The following is a 22,174-nucleotide window of genomic DNA, read 5'->3' on the forward strand; positions in this document are numbered from 1 at the left end:
GACCCCGCCTTCTGCATCCCAGCCCATCCCCTACTTGCAGACCGCAGGCGCCAGTAACCTTCCCACTCACCCTCCTTGGCCACGGCGGCCCGACGTGTCACCTTAGCCACGAGATGGCAGCAGAATCCCACAAAACGGACCCACCTCACGACCAGGAGGGAGGGGATGCAGGCCTCGCGGTGGGCTCAGCTTACAGGGTGGAAACCAGCTCTGCCTTCCCGCCACCTCCCCAGTTGGACAGCCTCTGAAAACCTCAGGGCTACAGCCCCGGGCTTGCCTCCCAGGTGTCTGGAAGGTGGACCCTGCACTCTGACCCTGCAGCCCCAAGTCAGGAGACCTCCAGGGGTCCAGAGGTGGCAATTTCAATGTCCACTTTTCCCTCGGCATCAGCTCTGGGGGACAGAGATCACAAAAGTCACCCCTGCCCTGAACAGGCTCGGTCTTCTTGGGGAGCAGGGTGACCAGCTCTGGGGGTCCTAGAGGAGAAATCCCACCCTCACAGCCAGCTGGCAGAACTGCTGCTGTTACCTCCAGCCCCCATGGGATGGCCCAGCAGCCTGTCCACAGTCAGACAGCCAGTGACAGCTGGGACTCACATTCTAGCCTCTGCCTCCAAAGCCCCTCGGGGCGGACTTGGGACCCCATTCCCCAGCTCCCCTGACCCTTAATGGGGAAGGACTGGATTCAAAGGCCTCCCACTGGGTGAGTACCTGGTCCCACCTGAGCTGTGTCAATGGGTAGATCAATCCCCCAGTGGGGCACCCCTAAGGGGATGCAGCAGCCCCCCCGAGCCCAGCCCAGCGGGGCCTGCGGTACTCACTGCGTGTCTGGGGCAGCGCCCTCACTTCATTCACATCCGGCTCACTGTCCGGGCGGTGCACCTCCACCAGGACAAAATGCTGGTTCGTGCCCACCTGGTCTGGGCGGCCAGAGGGGGAGGGTGGGGGAAGGCCACCGCCGGCCAGCGTGGCCTCTGCAGGGGGGCTTTTCAGGTGCGGGGGTGACTGGACCCGTGGGAAGGGGCCGATGGGGTGCTGGTTGACCAGGGCCAGGTGGGTGTCCAGCGGCCTCTTGGAGCCCGGGTTGGCCGGGGAGATGGAGGCATAGAGGGGGGAGGAGGGTGAGTCCTGTGCTGTGGGGGCCTCCGGCACAGGAGCGGTGCCCACTGGCGGGCTGCAGTTCCGTGGAGCCGAGAAGATGATGCCCGAGTGGGAAGATGCGGAGGAAGGCAGCTGGAGGTCCTCTCTGCCCGGCTTCCTCGGCTGGATGAGGAGGTGGTCGTGGCCTTGGGTCAGAGGGGGCGGGGGAGGTGGTGGCTTGTAGCTAGGCAGCCCCTTGGAGGTGAACTTGACATCATCCTGCCAAAAGACCCAACAGGAGTAGAAGGAGTCAGAGCCCATTGCGGCCGTTAGAGGGGAGACCCGTGAGCCCTGGTGCACCGGGCCCCGGCTGGAATTCCGTCCTTGCTCTATCAGCTCCTGGCCACGCTGCTCTGAATAATGCAACACCTGAGTGGAAAACTTCTCCTAGCATCTGAGCAGCTGATAAGCATCAGGATCCTGGCGGGTGTCTCTGGGGATGGCATCGTTACCTTTGGGAACTGAACTTCTTGGCATCGGCCAGGGTTTGTCACAGGGAACGGGACTTAATTAGAGGTGGGATGCAGAGATGAAAACAGAAAAGGCCTTTCTTTGGCTTTTCTCTTTAGGGGATTATCATGGCTCCTGGAGCCTGGAGGTGTGACAGGACTGATGGGAGAGGATGGGTAGAAGGTGGACAGAGGTAGGCCAGGGTGCTGTGTGGCCCCGGGCAGGGCACAGCACTTTTCTGCGTGCACCTCGGGGCCATGGAGGAAACGACCTACTCAGCAGAACCATGGGGAGGTGAGGAGTAGCGCGTGTGTTGCACTAGCAAGGGGCCTGAGATCCTGCAGGTGCTTGGTGAGCGGCAGATTCTGTCGTCACTATGCCCCCTCCCTATGCCAGCATCCAACACTGGCTTGGCTCTGATGGCCAGGCAGGCACTGTTCCCAACGCTTTACTTAGATTAACTGATTTGCCCCTTGTCACAGGCTTATGGGGTGGTACACTATTATTACACCCCATTTTACAGATGGGAAAACCGAGGCACAGAGAAGTTGAGAAACTTGCCCAAAGTCACACAGTCAGCAGCACAGGGTGGGATTTGGACCCGGGCAGTCTGGCTTCAGAGCCCAGGTCATTCGAAAGCCATGTGGCTCGGATCACAAAGCGAGACTGCCCGGACTGCCGCTGAGCGCGCACGGGCGTGAGGTCACGGTTCTCCCCCTCTCCCGGCGCAGTCGTCGGGCCTCCTGGAGGAGCTCTCGTCACACACTTCATGCTGCAGTCCTTGTATGATAACGTTCAGATGACGCATCAAAAGGAACACCAACTCAGCAAACAGTCAAGCAGCGTGACCGCGCTGCCTCACAGCCCTGGATCTGGCTGAGAGCTCTTTGCTGAGGACCTCAGTCCCCTCCCGGTGGTCTCACCAGGGAGCCAGCCCCCAGGGGCCGCGGGCAGACCCAGGAGGGGCGAAACACAATCACAGGGTCTTTCCAGAGAGGGGTCTCACCAGAGAAACGTCCGAGAGGGTGTTCACGTTGCCCTGGACTGCCTCCCCGGTCTCCTCCAGGTCCAGCGTGTTCTAGAGCAGAGGAGGAAGCCCCGTGAGCAAACACACTCGGAGAGGGAAAACCACTTTGCTCTCCAGGACAAGAACTCCGCGGGCCCTAAGGCACCTCCGCGGGGCTTCCGTGCTTCCTGACGTGCCCCACGCCGCGGGAACTTGCATGGTAAAACGAAAGTTGATTTTCCTGCCATGCATTTTGAAATCAGTTTCAAGGAGTTCCATTTCTCGGAGACTTTCCAGGCCTCCCCGGAACTACGTGGAAACGTTGCGGAGTGGGCTCTGGCCTTGACTGGCAACCCCTGAAGCTCGGCCCATGCTCAACAGGCTCGGCTCCTCAACCCGAGGGTTCTGTCTCCATGATTCCTGGCAGAACCCCCAGGGAGGTGTGAAAACGGCAAATGCGGGGCGGATGGGGAAGGTCTCTAGCTCTCTTTTTGTAATTAATTAGCTACCCGTTTATTCTGGCTGCACTGGGTCTTAGCTGTCGCCTGCGGGATCTTTCATTGTTGTGCCCAGACTTCTTTCTAGTTGCTCCTTGGCAGGCATGAGACATTTTAGCTCCCTGAACAGGGATTGAACCCGTGTCGCCTACACCAGAAGGTGGATTCTTAACCACTGGACCACCAGGGAAGTCCCTCTCTCTCTTTTTTAATTTTAAGAGTTTTAATGATATATCCTGGGGGACGGGGAAAGGGTTATGGTTTCAGGGGTGCTTGTTTTGCAAAGATGCTCATTTCTTCCTTCTCTTCCTAACTTACCAGATGCCTAATGCTTCCTCAAGTGATACTGAGCCGCCGTGAGGCCCTGGCTAGACACCCCACACCAGGAGGTTGAGCAGAGCTCTTCTTTAAACTCCTGAGGGGGCTCCTGAGGGCTCTGCAGTCACTTCTATCCACCCCACAGGGCCCAGGACGGCAACAGGCTTCCCTGACCACCACCCAGCTCAAGTCTCAAGTTCAGGGATCAATACTGAGCAGCCTCAGTGCTCCTGACTCAGGGCCTGGGGACTCAGAGGAAGTAACACACCTCCCCTGCCTTCAGGAGCTGAGACGGTGTGACGCTCAGCAGCTCAGTCGTGTACGACTCTCTCTGACCCCCGGGACTGTAACTCGCCAGGCTCCTCTGCCCGTGGAATTTTCCAGGCAAGAAGACTGGAGTGGGTTGCTGTGTCCTACTCCAGGGGATCTTCCCAATTCAGGGATCAAACTCGAGTCTCTTGTATCTCCTGCACTGGCAGGCAGATTCTTTACCGTTGCCCCACCTGCGAAGCCCTAGAGACCGTGGGGTCGACACAAATAAGCCAGGAGGAGGCTGCATGGGTGAGGAAACACAGTTATATAATGCAGCTAAGGAAGAGTCATCTAGGAAGTCTTCCTGGAGGAGGGAGCACGGGTTAAAGCTGGGCAAAGGAAAGAATGATGGGTGTTTCAGAGGGAGGTGTGTGCATAAAGCTGGGAGGATAGAGGATGCTTGAGAATCTTCAGCAGTTCTATAGCAGTCAAGAGCCGCTTAGACCTAAGCCTGGGGACAGTGGGTTGCCATGGAGATGTAGGCAGGTCTGCCTTCCAAGAAGATCCCCTTTGCTCACTTCCCTTCAAGTCACACTGGAGCTGTGCCGGCATGTCAGGGCTTTTATACTGGCTCTTCCTTCTGTCTGGAACATTCTTCCCCAGAACCATCCACAAAGTGAGCCCTGTATGTTCACCTCCTTCAAGGCCTTACTCAAATATCACCTCCTCAAAAAGATCTACTCTGACAACCCCACCTAAAACCACAGCCTTCACCCCTGGCCTGCTTTATTTTTCTCCTTTGCACAGATCACTGTTCCTTACCCAGCAGCCAGGATGTAATCTTGAAGTCAGATGATGTCTCACGCCAGCTCATAACCCTCCAGGCTCTTTCCATCTTAAGTGGAGGAAATTCCAAACTCTGCATTCACTGGGCACAATGAATTCTGGGCCCTTTCTTGCTGCTCTTGCTGCAGGATGGGACGGTTCCTGCCTCAGGGCCTTTGCACTCACTGCTCTGCCTGCGTATAGCACTCCTGGCTCATTCCCTCATTTTAGACTTTGGTGAGGCTTTCTTTGACCAGACCTGTTACAAACAGCACCCCCTCCACCCCCGACACCTCTGTGTAACCCTTGACCCTGCTTCATTTTTCTGTGTAAGATTTATCACCACCTGGTGAGATACTATTAATTTGCTCATCATCAGTCTTCCTACTAGGATAACTCATTAAAGGCAGGACTTGTGACCACCTGGTCCCTACTGTATCCACAGTATTCAGGACAGTGACTGCTTGATAAATATTTACTGAGCAAATTAATTAATCCATGAATGAATCGATGGGTGAATGAATTAATCAATAACTCCGGCTGTCATGGGGAGGAGGCCTGAGTAGACAGAGAATTGAGCCAGGCTGCTACAGTAGGTCGCGGAGAGCAGTGATGATGGTTTGAATGAAGGTGAAGGCATGACGAGAGTGAAGGTGTGGGGGGATGGGAGGAGCCCCCTGACTCCATACCCCCAGAGCAGAGGCTGCCGGGTCACTCCGTACCAATCCCCGTCTCAGATAAGCCTCCCGAAGCCTTGAGTATTCTGGGCAGGCCCCATGGGAACCCACCAGCCAACAAGATGCTCTGTCCTCCCAGCCCTGAGCCTTTCTCACCAGGGCGCCTCATCTGGTCTTGTGACGCCTCTGGGGCAGGGGCAGGCCAGGTCAACTGCTTTTTACAGCAAAGCTGAGGCTTGTGCAAACATCCTGACATCTCCTGCGCTCCCCACCCTGATCTCTCACACACCGCTCCACAGGAAGATGTTCCTGACGGCCTTGGTGATACGAGGACAGGGGGGACCCTTGGGGAGGGGAGGGCTGCTCCTTCCCACCTTGATCAGAGGCACCAGTTCTGGTTTCTCTGAGATCACTCCCAGCTCTGCCACTCAACCCACTGGACTGCCCTGTGCCTCAGTTTCCTCATCTGTAACATGGGGAAATAGCAGTCCCTCCCTCATGGAGTTGATGCATTAACACCCGAAAAATACTCAAACAGAGCCCGGCACAGTATCTGAAGGGAGGCGACTGTCACACCAGGAACCTGGGATCTTATAAATCTGCCCCGGGACCTGAATGACTGTTCAACATGCCCTGGCCTAGGTGAACACGTCGATGGAAAGAAACAGTGGCCCTCCGATACACCCCCTCCCCCCAAACCGTCGTGTGTCCAGTGCTCCCAGGAGTCCATCGCCTGGGCAACACAAGCCATCTAGGGTAAAGGTGAATGGCAAGGCAGGTTACACGCAACAACTTCCCAAGACTGGGCAGTCACTGCCCTGGCCTCAGCAGGAGGCCCCAAGGAGGTCAGAGACCTGGGAGGTGTCTACAGCGAGGATGAGAGGGGCCTCCATCACCTGAAATGTAGCTAGCTACTGCCACCTGCCCCCAAAACAGCCTGCAGACACCCTGGGGGCTTAGATGACAGTCCACGGTTGGACTAAAGATATGGGATTCTGTCCTGTTTTGGTATCAGGAGCTTTGAACATGCATTTAGTTGATCAACCAAGCATTTAACAGGCAGCCTTGACTTATGAGGAAAGTTCATGGGGATACAAGACGAGCAGGTCACCGTGTTCCCAACACCCACCAGAGGGCCATGCACACAGGAGCTGCCCACAAACTCTTGTTTGGAATCACTGATGGAAGCTGGCGTTGTGATAGGGCCAAAGGGAGGGGGCAAGGAAAGACCCAGAGTCTGATAACACAAGCATGTCTTTGCCCAGCACCACAGGGGGGTGTGACTTCCTCTTACAAAGGGCATGGGAGGACTCCAAACTGTGGAGGGCCTTGCTGCATGCTAGACCCCTGCTGGGCATTTTATTTACATGGTCTCACTGATTACCCTTATGATCCTCTAAGGTAGGCACTCTGATTGTCCTGGCTCACAACTTATACACTTAAGCTCAGAGAGAGCAGTGACTTATCCAAGGCAACAGGACTATTCTACAGCAGATTAGGTTTCTAACCCACATTGGGGTGACCCCAGAGCCCATGCAACCTTACCGGGACCGCAGAATTGGATGCTATAGGAACCAAGGGTCTCCAGGAGGAGGACCCTCTCTGAAACAAGAGAGAACACAGCCATGGCTGGCCGCTGACCTCAGTCACTCCCTGCTATTAATGGCATCCTGGAGCCAAACGGAAGGCAGGGATGGACGGGTGGGAGGGTAAGTGTGGAGCGGGGATAGACGTCCAGCCTGGGAGAAAGGCCTGAAGTGGAGCAAACGGCAGACGGCTTGGAGCCCAGCCCTGCCAGACTCCATCTGCCGAATCCAGACGCTCAGGAGCCCCGAGTCCCCGAGCCATGTTCCTTGTGCGTCTGAAATAGCTGCAGACAGCAGGCTAAGAGCTCGGGGGATGCGTCAGCAGCAACGCTTCCGGGACAGGCTTCGAGAAGAGGATCAAGGTCAGAGCTCACGCAAGAGCCGGAGCGTTTTGGCCTCCTTCCCATCCCCCTCTCGGCCCCAGCTGCTGGCGGGGGCGGGGCGGGGAGGGGCTCCTCCTGCACCCACAGAGGCCAGAGACTAGCTGAGGGTTTAGATCTGGCAGCTCAATTAACCCTGCCAGGTGGGACCCTCTTTCATCAGTTCTACAGCTGAGGTGACTGAGGCTCAGAGACGGAAGGCCACTTGCCCAAGGTCACACAGCAAGGACAGAGCAGAAAGCAGAACCCCATTCAAGGTCTGAGTCTGTCATCCAGATGACTTCCCACAAGAGCCAGGATGCCCTCAGGACCTGTGGCGGTGGCTCCCTCATCCCTTTCCTCCTCAAATTTGCAGTGGTTCAGGAAATCCTGTCCCTTTTAGAGAGAACTCTTTTATCTTTCTTTTTTGGTCTGAGTTGGCCCAATCAGGGTTCTAGATATCCCAGGGTCTGGTTTGGGGGTACTGTGGGGCGAAAATGGAATGAAATCATAAGGGGCCATCACCCGAGCTGGCCTCTGCCAGATGGACTCATGGTTCTGGAAATGGAGACCCAAAAGGCCTTGGGTGGCCCCGGCACCACCCCAGCAGAAGGAGGCTCTCTGCTCCCCATCCTCCTCCCTTCTTTCTCCCCTCCCCCCCTCAGCCCATTTTTCCGGGCTCTGCTACCCGCCCCCCCTCATTACAAGGGGAGGGCTCTTACATAAAGGTGATATTTTCAGCTCTTTGTTCTCCTGGCTTCTTTACTCTGAAGTCTGGACAACAGGCTCCCCCACACCTCTGCCCCCCAAACCCTGCCAAATGCACCGGAGGCCCAAGGCAGAGAGTGCCCTCCTCTCTCTGTCTCCGGAAAACTGAGGCAGGGAGTCATAGAGGCTTCTGGAAAGTCGCAGCAGGGGGCTGCTGAGCGGAAGAGGGCCGTGGGGGAGAGACTAGAGAAGGGGAAGTGAGCATCGGAGGGGACAAGAGAAGGGAGGAGACCGGGGAGAAAAAAACAAGAAGAGGAAGACAAGGGGAGGAAGAGGAGGAAAAGCCAGAGGTGGTGGCCCTGCCGGAGCTGGAGAAGAGGAGCTTGTCAGCCCAGCCACGGTGTGGGCAGTGGGGGGGCAGGAGTGACTGCAGCCAGGGGAGCTGGAGAGTCCTGGCATTCTTGGGGGGCAGGGGGGGTGCTGCCCAGAGTGAAGGGGACAGGTCTGGGGATCCAAAAGGATCGAGGGGCGGACGCTGGGGTGCTGGCCGTGCTGGTGGAGACTGATCAATCGAGCAGCCCCCAACCTCTCTGAGTACAGGCTGGGGTGGAAGTCTGGATGCTGGACGGGAGGGCAGAAGGCAGGACAGGCAGAGGAACGATCCCTGCACTCACAGAGGGCTGGGAGCCCGCACTCACCGACCAGGCTGAGGCCGTGGAATTAGCACGGGGTCTTTGAGCAGCGGGCCCACTGTTGCTACCATGTTCAGCCACCGAAGCACAGAAGCAGAAAGACCCCAGGGCAGCCAGTGCACAAAGTCTGCTGAGACGAGGAGGTCCCTCATCCCTGCACAGCCCATGCTTCCTTCTCCCCCTTTCCACCTCCCTCCCAGCGCTCTTAGCAAAAGGACGTCATCCAGCGGACAGAGGGCATGAGCCAGTCTCCAGGTCAGGGCCAGAAGAGTGCTCAGGACAGGCATTGGAAAGCAGGGCTTCAGGAAGGAGTCAGAGGCCAGCGAACTTGGCTGGGGGAAAACCCTGCATCCTTTATTTTCATTAACCTCTAACTGAAATGTAGCATCTTCTTCCATTATGAGTGGAGGCAACACAGCCTTGTGGAATCAGCAGCGCCTGGGACACTGTCACAGCTCTTTCGTATCACATTGCAGATGCCGCAAAGTCCCATTTATGCTCATCACGGACTCATAATTGCAGCTGTTACGGACCTGCCATCAGACCTTGTTATGGGGCGTGCTAAGAAGAAAGCACACCTTTCAATATTTCTTCCCATCTTTGAAAACAGCATTTTATGATGTTTCCTTTGTCATTCTACATGTTTTCTTTTTAAACATTTAAAACTGTTACTCTGAGAAAGGTCCCCAGGGCTTTGCCAGCCTGCCAGAGGGGTCCATGGCACAGAAAAGGTGAACCACTCACCCACCAGTCCTAAATCAGTGTTTAGTCTAGCACTCCTAGGTGGTAGCTAGGAAAACAATCGGCTCCGAGGGGAGCAGGGACTGGCCATGTTTCAGTAGGCTCTGACCTCCATGGACTTTGTTCTATTTTCTGGAAGCAGCTCCCAGCACCCCCAGTCCCCACACAGAGGGGAGGATGCTCCTCAATGCACCGGCTTGGAGGAAGGGTCCTTATTTCAGACACAGCTGAGGCAAAGCTGCACCCACTCTGAGGGTTACTAACACCCTTTGGTGAATCCATGGCTCTGGGGAGGTAAGGGGCATTGCTGAGGCCTCTCAGAAGGGAATGGGATGGTCTACTCAAGGGAAAAGACTAATTCCAGCCTCACCGTGTCCCTGTCTGTGCCCGGGGCAGCTTCCTTGGATAAGGGCTACAGACAGCGTATCTGTGTGAATGAAAACATTGCTGCCATAGCAGTGAACACAGGATGCTGTAGCCATCAAGCCATCACATTAGAGCTGTGAGCCCCGAGGGAACTCAGCGTGAGAAAATACAGGATACTGGCCCCAGACAGCTGAGGTGCATATCAAAGGAATGATTTCAGTAAGCCCAGACTCTTGCATCTTCCCATGTGCAGAAAAGCATCAAATTCCTGGAAATATCTGGTTTTCTTTAACGAACAGTAATCTCTTGAGGGTCTGACTACCTGATTTTTGTTGCAAAAACTCCTATATATCCTGGCTTCTCTGACCCTTGCCTCTTTGGAGCAGCCGCTTGAGTTTTCTGAGATGTTATGTCCTCAGTTTTGTCCATCAAATAAAACACAACTCTCAACATCTAGGCTGTGAATATTTTTAAAGTTGATATCATACAGATAAGGAGCAACAGAGCGACTGGGCTCCATCGATGGGCTCCCTCCTGCTCCCCCACTAGGGCGGGGCCTGCCCAGCAGAGGAGCTAACCCAACCAGGCCGGACCAGAGGCCGATGCAGTAGGTGGGATGTCAGCCTCTCATCACTTGCTCCCTCTTTATGGAAAGAGGTGCTTTGACAGTCAGGGATCTCTGCAGCAGGAGGCACCCAAAACAGGCTGGAGCTTGCCCATCCTCCTCTGGCCCCGGATGAGCAGGAAGGCATAGAGGCCAAGGGGAAGAGGCTGGCGCTACCGAGTGCTGACAGCCACGCCTGCACCCCCTTCTGGCCTGATTGCACATGGCCTTAAGAGGCAGCAACCCCACCTCAAGCATCCTTTGACAAGGCTGGAGAGCCCCTTTCTAGACATATGAGGGGCCTGGAGGGCAAATCCAGGAGGAAAAGGGCTCTGGTTAAGGCCCTCGGCACGGCAAGTTCCACTGCACCCCGACCTCAATGACATCTACCCCGTGGGCGCAACGCTGGCCTTGGCCTCTCAACCCCTTTTCCTCTGCAGTCCTCTGCAGTGCCCTTTGCCAGCCTTAATTTCCTTCCTTCTTTTCTTTCGCTGAACTGGGTCTTAGTTGAGGCATGTGGGATCTTGACTTGCAGTATGCAAACTCTTAGTTGCAGCAATGTGGGATCTAGTTCCCTGACCAGGAGTCAAACCCATGACTGCTGCATTGGGAGCTTGGAGTCTTAGCCCCTGGACCACTAGGGAAGTCCCTGCTGGCCTTTAGAGTATCAATAGAACCGACTCCCGAGTATTCCATACCTGTAAACCCACCCTGGATCTCACTTGCTCTCCACAGCAACCCACAGATGGCTGGTCTTATTAGCCCATTGTACAGATGCAGAAACTGAGGCTTCAAAAGTTTAAGTCACCTGCCCAAGGTGACACAGCTACCAGTTGGGAGAGTCAACCCTGGCTTGTGAGATTCCAGAGCCTATGCACTGGAATCTGCCTCAGGCCTGCCTCAGGCCTGCCTGCACCAGATGAGGAATTCAAGAAATGTCAGGCAGCCCTTTCTTCTTTTACAAAGCTCTCCTGGCCGACATCTTTATGGGAGGGTGATGATTCTGTCTGGAGGCGGCAGAAAACTCCCAGGGCTGACTCTCTATTAGACAAATGGAAACTAAACACAATTTGTTGAAGCGGGAGGCTGCATCTGATTTCCTCTGATCGATTGTGTCTGGTTTGAGGGAAAACGGCTGCAGAACGAGCCGTGTTGAACCTGGGATGGATAACCCGTGCAGCACGACCCAGGGACTCTGGGCTAAATGGGAACTGGCTCCAACTGGGGCATCCGTCTGGGGCATCTGGGTCACAGGAGCCAGCTGCCCGCCACCCTGCCCATCTGAGCACCAGAGCAGAGGACAGTTTCCTATGACGGAGGAGGTAGCCGTTCAGCAGGCTGGAAAGGGAGAAGATGATCCTGAGTCACCAGGGAATGAGGTTTCATTCCAGTTTCTGCTCCACATTTCCTTGGCCTCCACCTTGTCCCAGGCCCTGGGCTGGCACTTGCGGCACAGACAGGAGAAAGCTGATGACCCCACCAGTGGACTCCACCAGCTCTCTTTGTGTGCCGAAGAAAGCACTCAGTAAGAGTTTAAAGCAACAGGGTGGGCATTTTAAGGGAGATGTGAAAAACACGTGTGCTCCCTGGGGGAAAGAATTTTTGTACGTGAGCAAGAAATGTTTTGGGTTGATGTCCATCTAGATTGTGGGGGTTGTTTGTTACTCAGCATCTCTGCTGCAAAAGCTCACTCATACATGGTGGTGTTGTGGGCTTGGGGCCGGGCACTTAGCAGGGAATAAGTGAGTGTTATTTCGACCCCTTAGGAAGAGGTTCCTTAGGAGGAATGATGCAACCCTTGTTCAGAAACAGAAAATAGTGGGAACACAGGGCGGCCATTCCCTGCCGTGCTTCCCCTGGAATATTTTCTAGAATCTCTCGACAGAGAGGACTCTCAGGGTTGAAGGAGGCTTGGGAGCCTGCCTGGGTTGTACAGATGGGAAGACAGGCCGGTGGTGGGTGAGGGGCTTTCCCGAGGGCGCCGGCATGGTGCGTGGTAGGGACAGGGCAGAGGAAGGGGTGTGGGCTCCTGACTTCCAGGGTGGGTCTAGTGCCCTGCATTCCCACACAGAGGGGCTTCCAGGAGGAGGTGTCTGTCCTGTGGCTCCGCATGCAGGCAGCGTGGGGCGTCTAGCGTGAGACCTGCTGTGTGTGTGTGGAGGGAGGGGGTTCCCAAGAGACACTGAGGCCAGCGTTGACCAGGCAGCAGGAAGAGCTGACCCCTGCAGAGCCCGTTATCACGTGTCTTAGCAGCTCGGGCTGCACAACCTCCCCAGAAGCTGCCTGGGAATGAACCTGTTTTTGGTTCAAACCCACACTCGTCCACTCTCAACCACCAGTGGCATCTAGGTGCAACTAAGGCTGACCAGTCAGACCGTGTCGGCCCCTGTTCTGATTTGCCAACAGCTCCCATCTCACTCAGACACAAGTTCCAAGTCCGCAGCACTAACCCGCCACTGCCCTTCCCCTCACTGCTCCAGCCTCACGGCTTCCCGGACTTTGCTCAGACACTCCGGGCACCACCTCAAAGCCGTCGCGCCTGCTGTTCCCTCTACTGGAAATGCTCTTCCCCCGGCTGTGGGCTGGACCAGCTTCCTTACCTCTTCCAGGTCCTACTCGGGTGTCACTTCCTGACCACGCCCCTTTCCTGTTTCCTATTTTCTCCTTAGCACCTTTCACCACTTAACATACTGTGCATTTCAGTTCTTTATCTGGTTTAGTCTATCACTCCTGCTCTATCTAAATCCTGTAATGGAAAGGATTTCTTTGTTGTTCACCAGTGTATTCCCAGCGCCTGAAACTGTACACAGCATGTAGCAATCACTCAATCGAAATTTGCTAGCAGAACAAAAGGAAGATAAGGAGAAAGAGAGTAGAAATAGATAGATGGATCGATAGATTGATAGATAGATGATGCTTAACAAGGATCTGGTTGAGCTCCTTCAGGGAAGAATCACAACCAGAGTGCAGTGTTAACAGCACCAGCTCAGAGGTAAGCAGGCCTGGGTTGGAATCCAAACTCTATCATCCGCTAGCTGAGCAATCTCGAGCAAGTCACTTCTCCCTGAGCCTCAGTTTTCTTCTCTGTAAAATGGAAATCATGGTAGTACTTGCCACATCTAGTTACCGAGAGGATCAAAGAAGATATACTTGGAAAGCATTATCACTGTGCCATGGAGACTCTTGACATATGCCAGCTACCATTATTAAGAAAGGCCCAAATTACTAATATGGACCAGGCTCTATGCAGAGCATTAGGGAATCAATGGTGACTCCAAACACAATTGTGCCCTCAAGCACCCCATGGTCAAGGGGGGTAACTGACCAGGCTGGTACATATTATTAAATTATAATGACACAGGAGCCATAATAGCAGGAAGCCCAGGGGGCTGAAGGGTCCAGAGACTCAAAGTCACCCCCCTTGAGAAGATCAGGGAAGTCTGCTTGGAAGAGGAGGCATGTGAGCTAAGGGCTGAAGCACACACAAGAGATAGCCACGCCATATGAAGTGGAAAGAACATTCCAGACAGACAGACTGTGTGGCACAGGCAAAGGCCAAGAGGTCTCTTGACAGTTCCACAGCAGAGAACGGTCACCCTCATCTTAGAAAGCTGAGCTCAGAGAGGCGAAGCCATTTCCTGAGGTCACACAGCAAGGAACTGGCAGAGCTGGGGTTTGAACTGAGGGCATTCTCACTGCAGAGCCTGGAAAGCCTGATGGACCGGCAAACAGGAGAGACAGAGAGCGCCAAGAAGAACCTGGTCTCCCCGAGGGGCTGGGTGTCGGCGCACAGGGGTGAGGGGAAGGGCCACAGCCCCCTGCTTCCACCCCAGCTAAAGGATTCCCACAGCCCCACTCGGCGAGAAGGACGGTACCTCCATCAGGTCTATGAGCCACAGCAGTCGCTCCTGGGAAGGAAGGGTGGGCAAAAGGCAAAAAGAAAAATACATCAAATAAACACAAGGGATGGAGCGGGCACAGCAAACCCCCTTCCCAAACACACACACACACACACACACACACACACACACACACAAAGGCAAAACAAACAAAAATCCCCCAAACTCCTTTTCTCTTCACGGGGACTGCTTTGGGCAGGAATAAAGGAGGGATGAGGAAGACCCCACAGGGATAGTCAGCATGGTTTCATTCTAACTACTTCCTAGAAGGAAACCAAGGAAGGATACTGTCCTTGAGAAGGGCCGTCAGGAAGTGGTCATGCCCCCTGGGGGCAACCCTGGGAGTCTCCAGCAGTTGAAGCTAGGATCGTTATTCCCACTTGGCAGATGGGAAAACTGAGGCCAAGCAAAGGGAAGTGACTTGCCCAAGGTCACATCTGTGACTGAAAGGCAGAGCCTGAAGGAGTATCTTGTTCAGAAGCCTCCATCAGAGAAGACCTGGATTCCGGGGAAGCCCAGGCCCTGTGTTAGCAGAGAACCCCAGCGCCTGTGGACAGGAGTCCAGGGCTGTGCGTGTGGAAGGTGCCCAGCGCGGGCTGACATTTGGAGGGGCAGTGGCAGAACGTCAGCCCTGTGCTTTCCAGAAGACCTCAAGTGCCTGCAAGGCCCCGGATACAGGGTGGTTACCCCAGCCAGGCTGGGAAACATGGGGAAGAACAGAGGCTCCCTCTGCCTTCGGGGTGTGGGCAGCGTGTCTGGGAGGTTACTCGTCCTTTACTCTCCCGACAAGCTGGGGAAAGGAGCATTGCTGCCCCAGTGCAGGGAGGGAGCGCCAGGCGCTGCGGAGCGGGGTGCCTTTGCACGATGCCTCTCCTGCCTCACGTCGCTCTTAGCACCCACCTCCCAGAGCTCGCCCTGACCTTGGTCAGTCCTGACCTGATGCATCTGGCTTCCAGGGGGTCTCAGACTCATCAGTCAGTTCAGTCGCTCAGTCGTGTCCGACTCTTTGCGACCCCATGAATCGCAACTCCCGGAGTCTACTCAGACTTAGTTATTCACATTTCAGAAGCTGGGAGACCCATTCCATCTGTCCTACAAACTCCCTGCTCAAAATCAACCTGTAGCCTTTCTGGGCTGTGCCTTTCCCAGGGTGTTCCAATCTGGAGGGAGGGTGTCTTTGACAAGGCCGGGTCCACTGCCACAGCGGGGCCTCAGATGGCCGGGGACAGTGCCTTCCCGGCACAGGAGAGACCTAGGCGCTGAGCTGGGGCTGGAACCCTTGCTCTGAGTCCTTCCTGGGGATACACCCCCAAGTCCTGCAGCCTGTCCTGCCCTTGGGGCCTCGGGCTGCTATGGCCAGAGTCACCAAGGACCTCAGGTCATTCTACCCACAAGGAAACCAAGGCCCAGAGAAGCCGGGCTTAAACCTAAACTCCTTACCTCCCAGGCCAGAACACACCCCCAACCCACCCACTGGATCGCTCATCCCCGATTCTACAGGGATCATCCCAGAATTACAGTATGCAACCCCCCAAGTTTTAGAGCGGTGATTTGTGGCTCCTGAAGCCCCACGTGGACATACTTAAGCCCATCTCAGTGGAGCTGGACGCAGAGAGAAATGAACCCTCGGGCCAGGGCTCCGCAGCCTGAAGCCAGTTCGTCACCCGTGTGTGCCACATCAGAGCCAAACATGCAGCCCCAGGTGGGGGACAGACCTCCTGGATGAGGTCTGCAGCATCATCCAGAGCCTGGAGGAATGGGTGACAGCTTCCTAGCCACCCCAGGAAGGATGAGGACTCGGGGGATGAAGGTGACTCAGGATGGTAGGGGCAGGAGGTAGAGGAATAAAAGTTTCCCCAGAAGCTCAGATCCCCAGAGCTTAAAAAAAAAAAAAAAAAAAAGCCACATTGGGAGCGGAAGCCCAAAGCGGGCATGCTGCAGGGCTGTCCCCTGGTGTCTGAGCACACCTGTGCCCGCTGACCACCTGTGTCTGCAGGTGGACATCATCGCATCCTCTGACCTCCTCCTCCTCCAACAGGACAACCGACACTGTCCAGTAGAGATTCCACCCGTGAGAGCTCCCAGTTCAGTGTGTGGGAGTAATAGTGGTTAAAGAATTCATCTTCCTCCTCCCCTGCCACAGGAGAGAGGTGCTGAATGACCAGGCGGCAGGAAAGCAGAGGACAGAGCCGAGCCGGCTCTCCTGACCTCCAGCTCCGCCTTTTCCCACTGCATCAGTCTCGGTAACTGGCTGTGTCCTGTGATGGATAATGAAGCACTTCCTCTGCCCTTTCCTCCCCAAGGCCTCCCAGGGTTCGTCTGCCTCCGAGCATCCTGGGGGCAGAGCCCCACCCTGAGGCGGTCCAGATGCCTTTCTGGGGGCTGGTGAGTCTGGGAGAAAGTCAGACTGGGGTCTGGGGCTCCAGAGAATCAGGAGGCGGTGTCTCAGGGAAGATCCCAGTCACCACGACCACTACCATGAATGAGACCACCAGCGTGATGTCTCATGGGATCCTCCCACTACTGGTTCTGTTTGTCTCGTCAAGAAAAAGGGTTAGTCGGTCAGTCGTGTCCGACACTTTGTGACCCCATGGACTGTAGCCCAGCAGGCTACTCTGTCCAGGGAACTCTCCAGGCAAGAATACTGGAGTGGGTTGCCATTCCCTTCTCCAGGGGACTGAACCTGGGTCTCCTGCACTGAAGGGAGATTCTTTACCATCTGAGCTACCAAGGAAGCCCATTTGTCTCACTACCTGCGTTTTTTGGCCTTTTTTCCCCAGCCCACCCACTGCATCCCATCCCACAGCCTGTGAACCCCCGAGGCAGGGCCAATCCGTCTTATCCACTGTGTCCGAGAGCCCATGCCTGGCACACAGGAGGCTCCCAGCAGTCAGGAGGTTTTCACAGGTGAAGAAACCGAGGCTCTGAAAGGGAAGGCCCTGAGCTGGCCAGGAGTCGAGTCCCAGCACAGACTCCCAGGGCTGGATTCGAACCCAGATGGGTCTTAACTCCCTTGCTGGCTGTGAGGTCAGGCATGGGGCAGGGGCTGCTCACCCTGGCCGAGCTGACAGTGGTGGAGGTGCCGTGGCTGCCTGTGGACGAGCCCGTGTCGCTGTAGGAGACCGTGGAGTAGGTGTCCCCGCCTGCAGGACCCGGGGGCTGCCGCGCCTTCATGGACTCGATCTCCCGTCTCAGCACCAGGTGGTCGAAGCGGTCCAGGTCTTGGGGGGAGATGGTGCCTCTCACCTCGGAGAGGAGCGAAAACTGGAGGCCAGGACAAGCCGGGCACTCAGCAGGGAGCTCCACCCGCAGGCGGGACAGCCCTCTGCCACCCCAAATGCAGGCGTGCGTGCTAAGTCGCTTCAGTCGTGTCCGACTCAATGGACTGTGGCCCAGCAGGCTCCTCTGTCCATGGGATTCTCCAGGCATGAACACTGAAGTGGGTTGCCACGCCCTCCTCCAAAGGAGCTTCTCAACCCAGAGATCGAACCCACATCTCTTAGGTGTCCTGCATTGGCAGGTGGGTTCTTTACCACTAGTGCCGCCTGGGAAGCCCCTGCTACCCCAAACAACCTTCGTGCAAACTTGGCCACTGCCCTCCCCTTCTTAACCCTCTGAGGCTCCCCACTGTCTTAGGACAAATATCAAACACCTAGATGCCAGGACCAGCATCATCAACCCCTGCTCCCCGCTCACTTCTTCTTCCCTAACATCTCACCCTTCACATCCGGCTCCAAGTCCCTGAACAGAAAGCCTTTGGCTGTCCCTTCCCCCTCCTTCTCTCCAAACTGACTTCTCTCTGTTAGGTCTTCCCAAAGGTAACCACTCCCAGTGGATTTAGTCATTTCTTCCTTGGTGCAGCTTTTGAACCTCAAACAGGCTTTTCCACTAGAGCAGCGTTCTCAAAGAGGGTAGCACGGTTTGGTCACTTGGGGGCTTGTGAAACATGTGGAGTTAGCCAGCCTGGGGTGTGGCCCGGGGAATTGCTTTTTAAGAGCTATCCAGACGATTCTAAATGCACACCCAGCATAAAAAGCTGCTACATTGGGACCCCAAGTACAAGGAACGTGGACTATTCCCTTGAGAGTCTGAGGGGTTCAGGGGTGGGGGTGGGGGCTGTCTCGGTCACCAGTCTCTGCCCAGGCTTCAGTTTGGGTCTGACTCTTTGTGGGTTCTCAGTAAAGGAGTGGGGTTCAGAGGGAGGCAGGGAAGGATGCAGAACCCCCGGGAGCTGAAGCCAGGCCCCTCCAGCCCCGCCTTGCCCAAGGAGGCGCGGGTCACCTTGGCATGGGTGTTGAGCAGCTCGAACAGGGCCATGACTAGGGCCTCCACGGACACGCTGCCGCCGCGGTACTCCTCCAGGTAATAGGCCAGGGTGGCACGCTCCTGCTCGGTCAGCAGGTGCCGCGCCTGCTCCTCCAGCAGCACCCGCGTCTGGTTCCCCAGGCTGCTCAGGGTCACCTGGGAGCCGGCTGGCCCCTTGTAAAACCCCAGCTGAAAGACAGTGAGACAGAGGCCCCGGGGGCGCAGGTCTGCTCGGGAAGCCGAGCCAGCTACCACCCTGCAGACGGGTAGGGTGGGTCCCTCTGAGGTCTCCGCCCACGGGTAAAGCCGCAGGTGTTCCTGGATGTTCTCAGGGCACTGGGTCTCCTGCAGCTGCAAAGTGCTTTTCTGGCTCACATGGCACTTTCACACGTGTTGTCGCATCAGAGCCCCGTGACCATTCAGGGTCAAGCAGTATTATTACGGTTCCCATTTTACTGGTTAGGTTGCCGTCTCTCCTCTCTGAGTACATTGGGGATAATAGTAATGTTATTTCTGAAACGTGGCTCAGACCTGCACACACCCTACACCTCCCAGGATGGCCTCCACCACCATCAACCATGTCTAAAAGGCCACCCGGTCTCCCTGCTTGTCCCCTCTGCCTCTCCCTGTCGCCTAGAGAGCTGCTGAATTGACCTCATGAAAGCACAGATCTCATGTTGCCCCCCTGGTGAAGCCCTTCAATGGCACCCCATCGTTTCAGCTTAGCAGACAAACCTCTTCCACGGCTCACTAAGTCCTGTGGGATCTGTTGATCCCACCCACAAGCCACGCGTGGCGCCTGCCCCAGGACCCTGGCACGGGCTGTGCCTTCTGACTGCATCCTCCCCTCCAGCTCCTGCCCAGACTCTGATCTCACTAACCTTCACTTCATGTTCAACTTACAGCCCAGACACTGTGTTGCCACCTTACAGAGCCTTCGCCCTCTCCCTCCGCCCTCCCCGCACCTAAACATCTGCCATTCTCTCTCCTAAGACCTGGCACCTTTCCTGGAAGGCACTGAACATCTTTGATGATGAGATACGCATGCAGCATGAGATACGCATGCTTTGATGTGTGTCTCCTTTATTGGGTGTAACCCCCACCAGGGTGGGGACCTGATTTGTGCTGTTCGTGCCGCTAACTCTGGGGTCCAGGGTGGTGGCTGGAACCTGGTGGCCTGGAACCTTCCCACGTGTGTGGGCTGCCCACCCTGCTGGGCCCAGAGCTCCCCACTCGGGAACCAGTGAAGAAGCCAAAGATACCCGCAGACAGAGAGCAGCCTACCTTGTTGGTCCCTTCTGCTGTGAGATCCCCGGGAAACCTATGAAGAAAGAGAAGCAGGTTCAGCCTGATGTCTGAGCAGTTCAGTCATGGGCCAGGGAATGGCTGCTTTGCAGCGAGAGGAAGGGAGTTTTGGGAGAACCACGGGTTGCGCTCACTGGGGCCACTCCAGGGAATATCAGGCCGGGGACAGATGGGCGGTTTCTGAACTCCTGCCCAACCATGTGGATGGCATTTCTAAAACCAGGCAAGGTGGTCTGCTGAGCTGTTTCATGCCCTATAGGGCCAAGTCAGGTAACACGCAGACAAGGGACTAAATAATAACTGCCATGTGGCCTCGGGGTCAGGCCAGTCTAGGGAAGGTGAGGACAGGGTCAACGGGAGATGTTAAGAAACAACTTGCAGGTACAGCTGTCTTCCAGTCTGTTTCCATTAAAAATAAATGTGGTCTCAAGCTTCCAGAATCCCTGATTTTCAAGAAGCAGCCAAAAATCCAGGCGTCCCGTCCCCCCCACCCATGGGAAACCTGATGTCTTTTTAAATGCTGGTAACTAATTTTTTAAAATTACTGTACGGGGAAGGTGAAAGGAAGAGAGGAAGGAGGGGATGAAGAAAGGGAGAAATAGATGCTCTGGGTGTGTTCGGCTTGGGGGCCACCGGCTGGTTTGAGTCTTCAAATGGAAATCCAAAGGTGACACATTATTAGGAGCTATGCAGCCACCTGGCAACTATATCTCACGTTATGACTCCCAAGACCCTTTCATGCAAGTCACTCGTGGGATCCTCTTTCACACATCTGGAATGGGGGCTGCAGTTAGGAGTCCCACTTTTCAGACAAAGCAACTAAGGGCCAAAAAGGAAGTTACGAGATTTGCTAAACGGCAAGTACAGAGCGAGAGGACTGGATGCTGCGGCTCAGCTTTCCAAGGAAAACTGAGGCCAGAAGAGCAAAGGGGATGTGCCCATGGTCAGGCCCCGCACACGGGAGGGACCCTGGGGTGGGACTTCAGGCTCAGGGAACCGGGGCAGTCTTCACAGATCGGGGCACAGAGCATGGTGCAGGGATGGAAGGGGCTGTCACTGGCTTTCAGGAACGGCCCTGGGGGCCCTGGGGGTCCTGGGGCTCAGATGAGAGAGCAGCTCGGCCGCACCCTGAGCAGCTGGCGGCAGCGTCCCCGATCCGGGAACTGGCGATCCACTTGGTCTCGTCCACGGTGGTGCGGGCATGGGGCAGCCGCCCGACGTCCTTCACGGTCAGGATGAGATGCTGGGATGACTTGAGCAGCCTGACCGCCTCGTCGTGCAGGATGTTGAGAAAGCTCCGCCCATTCACCTCCAGAATCTGGTCCCCGACCTGCCAAGACCACCACACAACACAGTCACCTGGGCTGTCTGCAGGACGCCGACTCATGTCAGGGGCTCTTCAGAGTCCAGATCCCAATTTTCCTCCTGGGTAGCCTAGGAAGGAGGTCACTGAGGCTCAGAGAGCTTATGTGAATGCCTGAGGGTCACACAGCAAATCAATGGCAGAACCAACCATCCAATCCGGATCCTCAGCCCATGACCCTGTCACTAGAAAGGGCCACCTCCCTCAACCGAACAAGGGCTTTGAGGGGGGGTCTGTGAAGTTCCCGAGGGTCTCCTCATCTAGAAAACAAAAGCCATTTCAGAGGCCTGGATGCAGGTGAAATTGGGGGAAAGATGAGATGTGAAGGCACTGTTCCATTAATTTTCCTGGTATACTTCTACATCATTAAGTTTGTTACCTTAAGCATGTATTCTTACATTGCCTTAGTGTAAACATCACTATCAATAAATGAGAAAACTAGCCTACTGATAAAGGAATAATATATTGCTTGGATTTTCAGGACAAGAAGGTGATTTTACTTGGTAATGGAAGAACGTATTTTTTAATGAAAGGATGAAAAAATAGAAGAAGAAAAAACTAGCCTTCCAATAAACATAAATATGTCACAAGACCAGAAGGGGTTGCCCAGGAAGCTGCTGCAGGGTCAGCTGGGGTACTTTTAAACTCAGAGGGTTTGGTGCTTTTTCTACATTCACTGATGGGTGACCAGAGGGGGCTGCCCAGGGTCACAGCCCACTGTGGTCTTGAAGGGCAGCCCTGTAACACCAATTATTTCTGGCCCCTCTTCCTTCTTCCTGGCATCCCTGTATGCTGATGGCACATGGTCACCCCTAGGGGTGTTTTCCAGCACTTTTTAAAGCAAGATTTGGAAAAGGTGAGCCAAACACGGATTTGGAAGAAAAAGAGAGGAAAAGAAGATGTGGTGATGAGCCCAAGAACCAAAACCCTGGTCCCCAGTTTCCTGTCTTTTCTTTAACCTCTCACCTGCAACCAGAGAGTTTCCAGAATAGAAAGTGGTTATAAATTCAGTCTTTCTGTCTCCCCTCTGCTCCAGTGTTGATGTGTTCAGAGAAGGCCCATGGCATCTTCGCCCCCACGAT

The 22,174-nt window shown here is 55.3% G+C and overlaps 1 protein-coding gene across 2 annotated transcripts in view; it reads right to left on the reverse strand.

The window, feature by feature from the left end:
* WHRN (whirlin) overlaps window positions 1–22,174 on the reverse strand; it is an 86,251-nt gene that overhangs the window by 2,914 nt on the left and 61,163 nt on the right. Inside the window, exons 4-10 of one of the 2 annotated variants that reach the window (XM_065947448.1) lie at window positions 20,857–21,059; window positions 19,709–19,745; window positions 18,401–18,613; window positions 17,174–17,383; window positions 14,096–14,128; window positions 2,596–2,667; window positions 821–1,358 (exon numbers count right to left, since the gene is read on the reverse strand). In XM_065947448.1, coding sequence (XP_065803520.1) covers window positions 821–1,358; window positions 2,596–2,667; window positions 14,096–14,128; window positions 17,174–17,383; window positions 18,401–18,613; window positions 19,709–19,745; window positions 20,857–21,059 — 1,306 coding nt within the window. The remainder of the gene's footprint in view (window positions 1–820; window positions 1,359–2,595; window positions 2,668–14,095; window positions 14,129–17,173; window positions 17,384–18,400; window positions 18,614–19,708; window positions 19,746–20,856; window positions 21,060–22,174) is intronic. The other variant, XM_065947449.1, reaches the window with a different exon arrangement.

This window comes from Muntiacus reevesi, chromosome 10, assembly GCF_963930625.1.
Source record: "Muntiacus reevesi chromosome 10, mMunRee1.1, whole genome shotgun sequence".
NCBI lineage: Eukaryota > Metazoa > Chordata > Mammalia > Artiodactyla > Cervidae > Muntiacus > Muntiacus reevesi.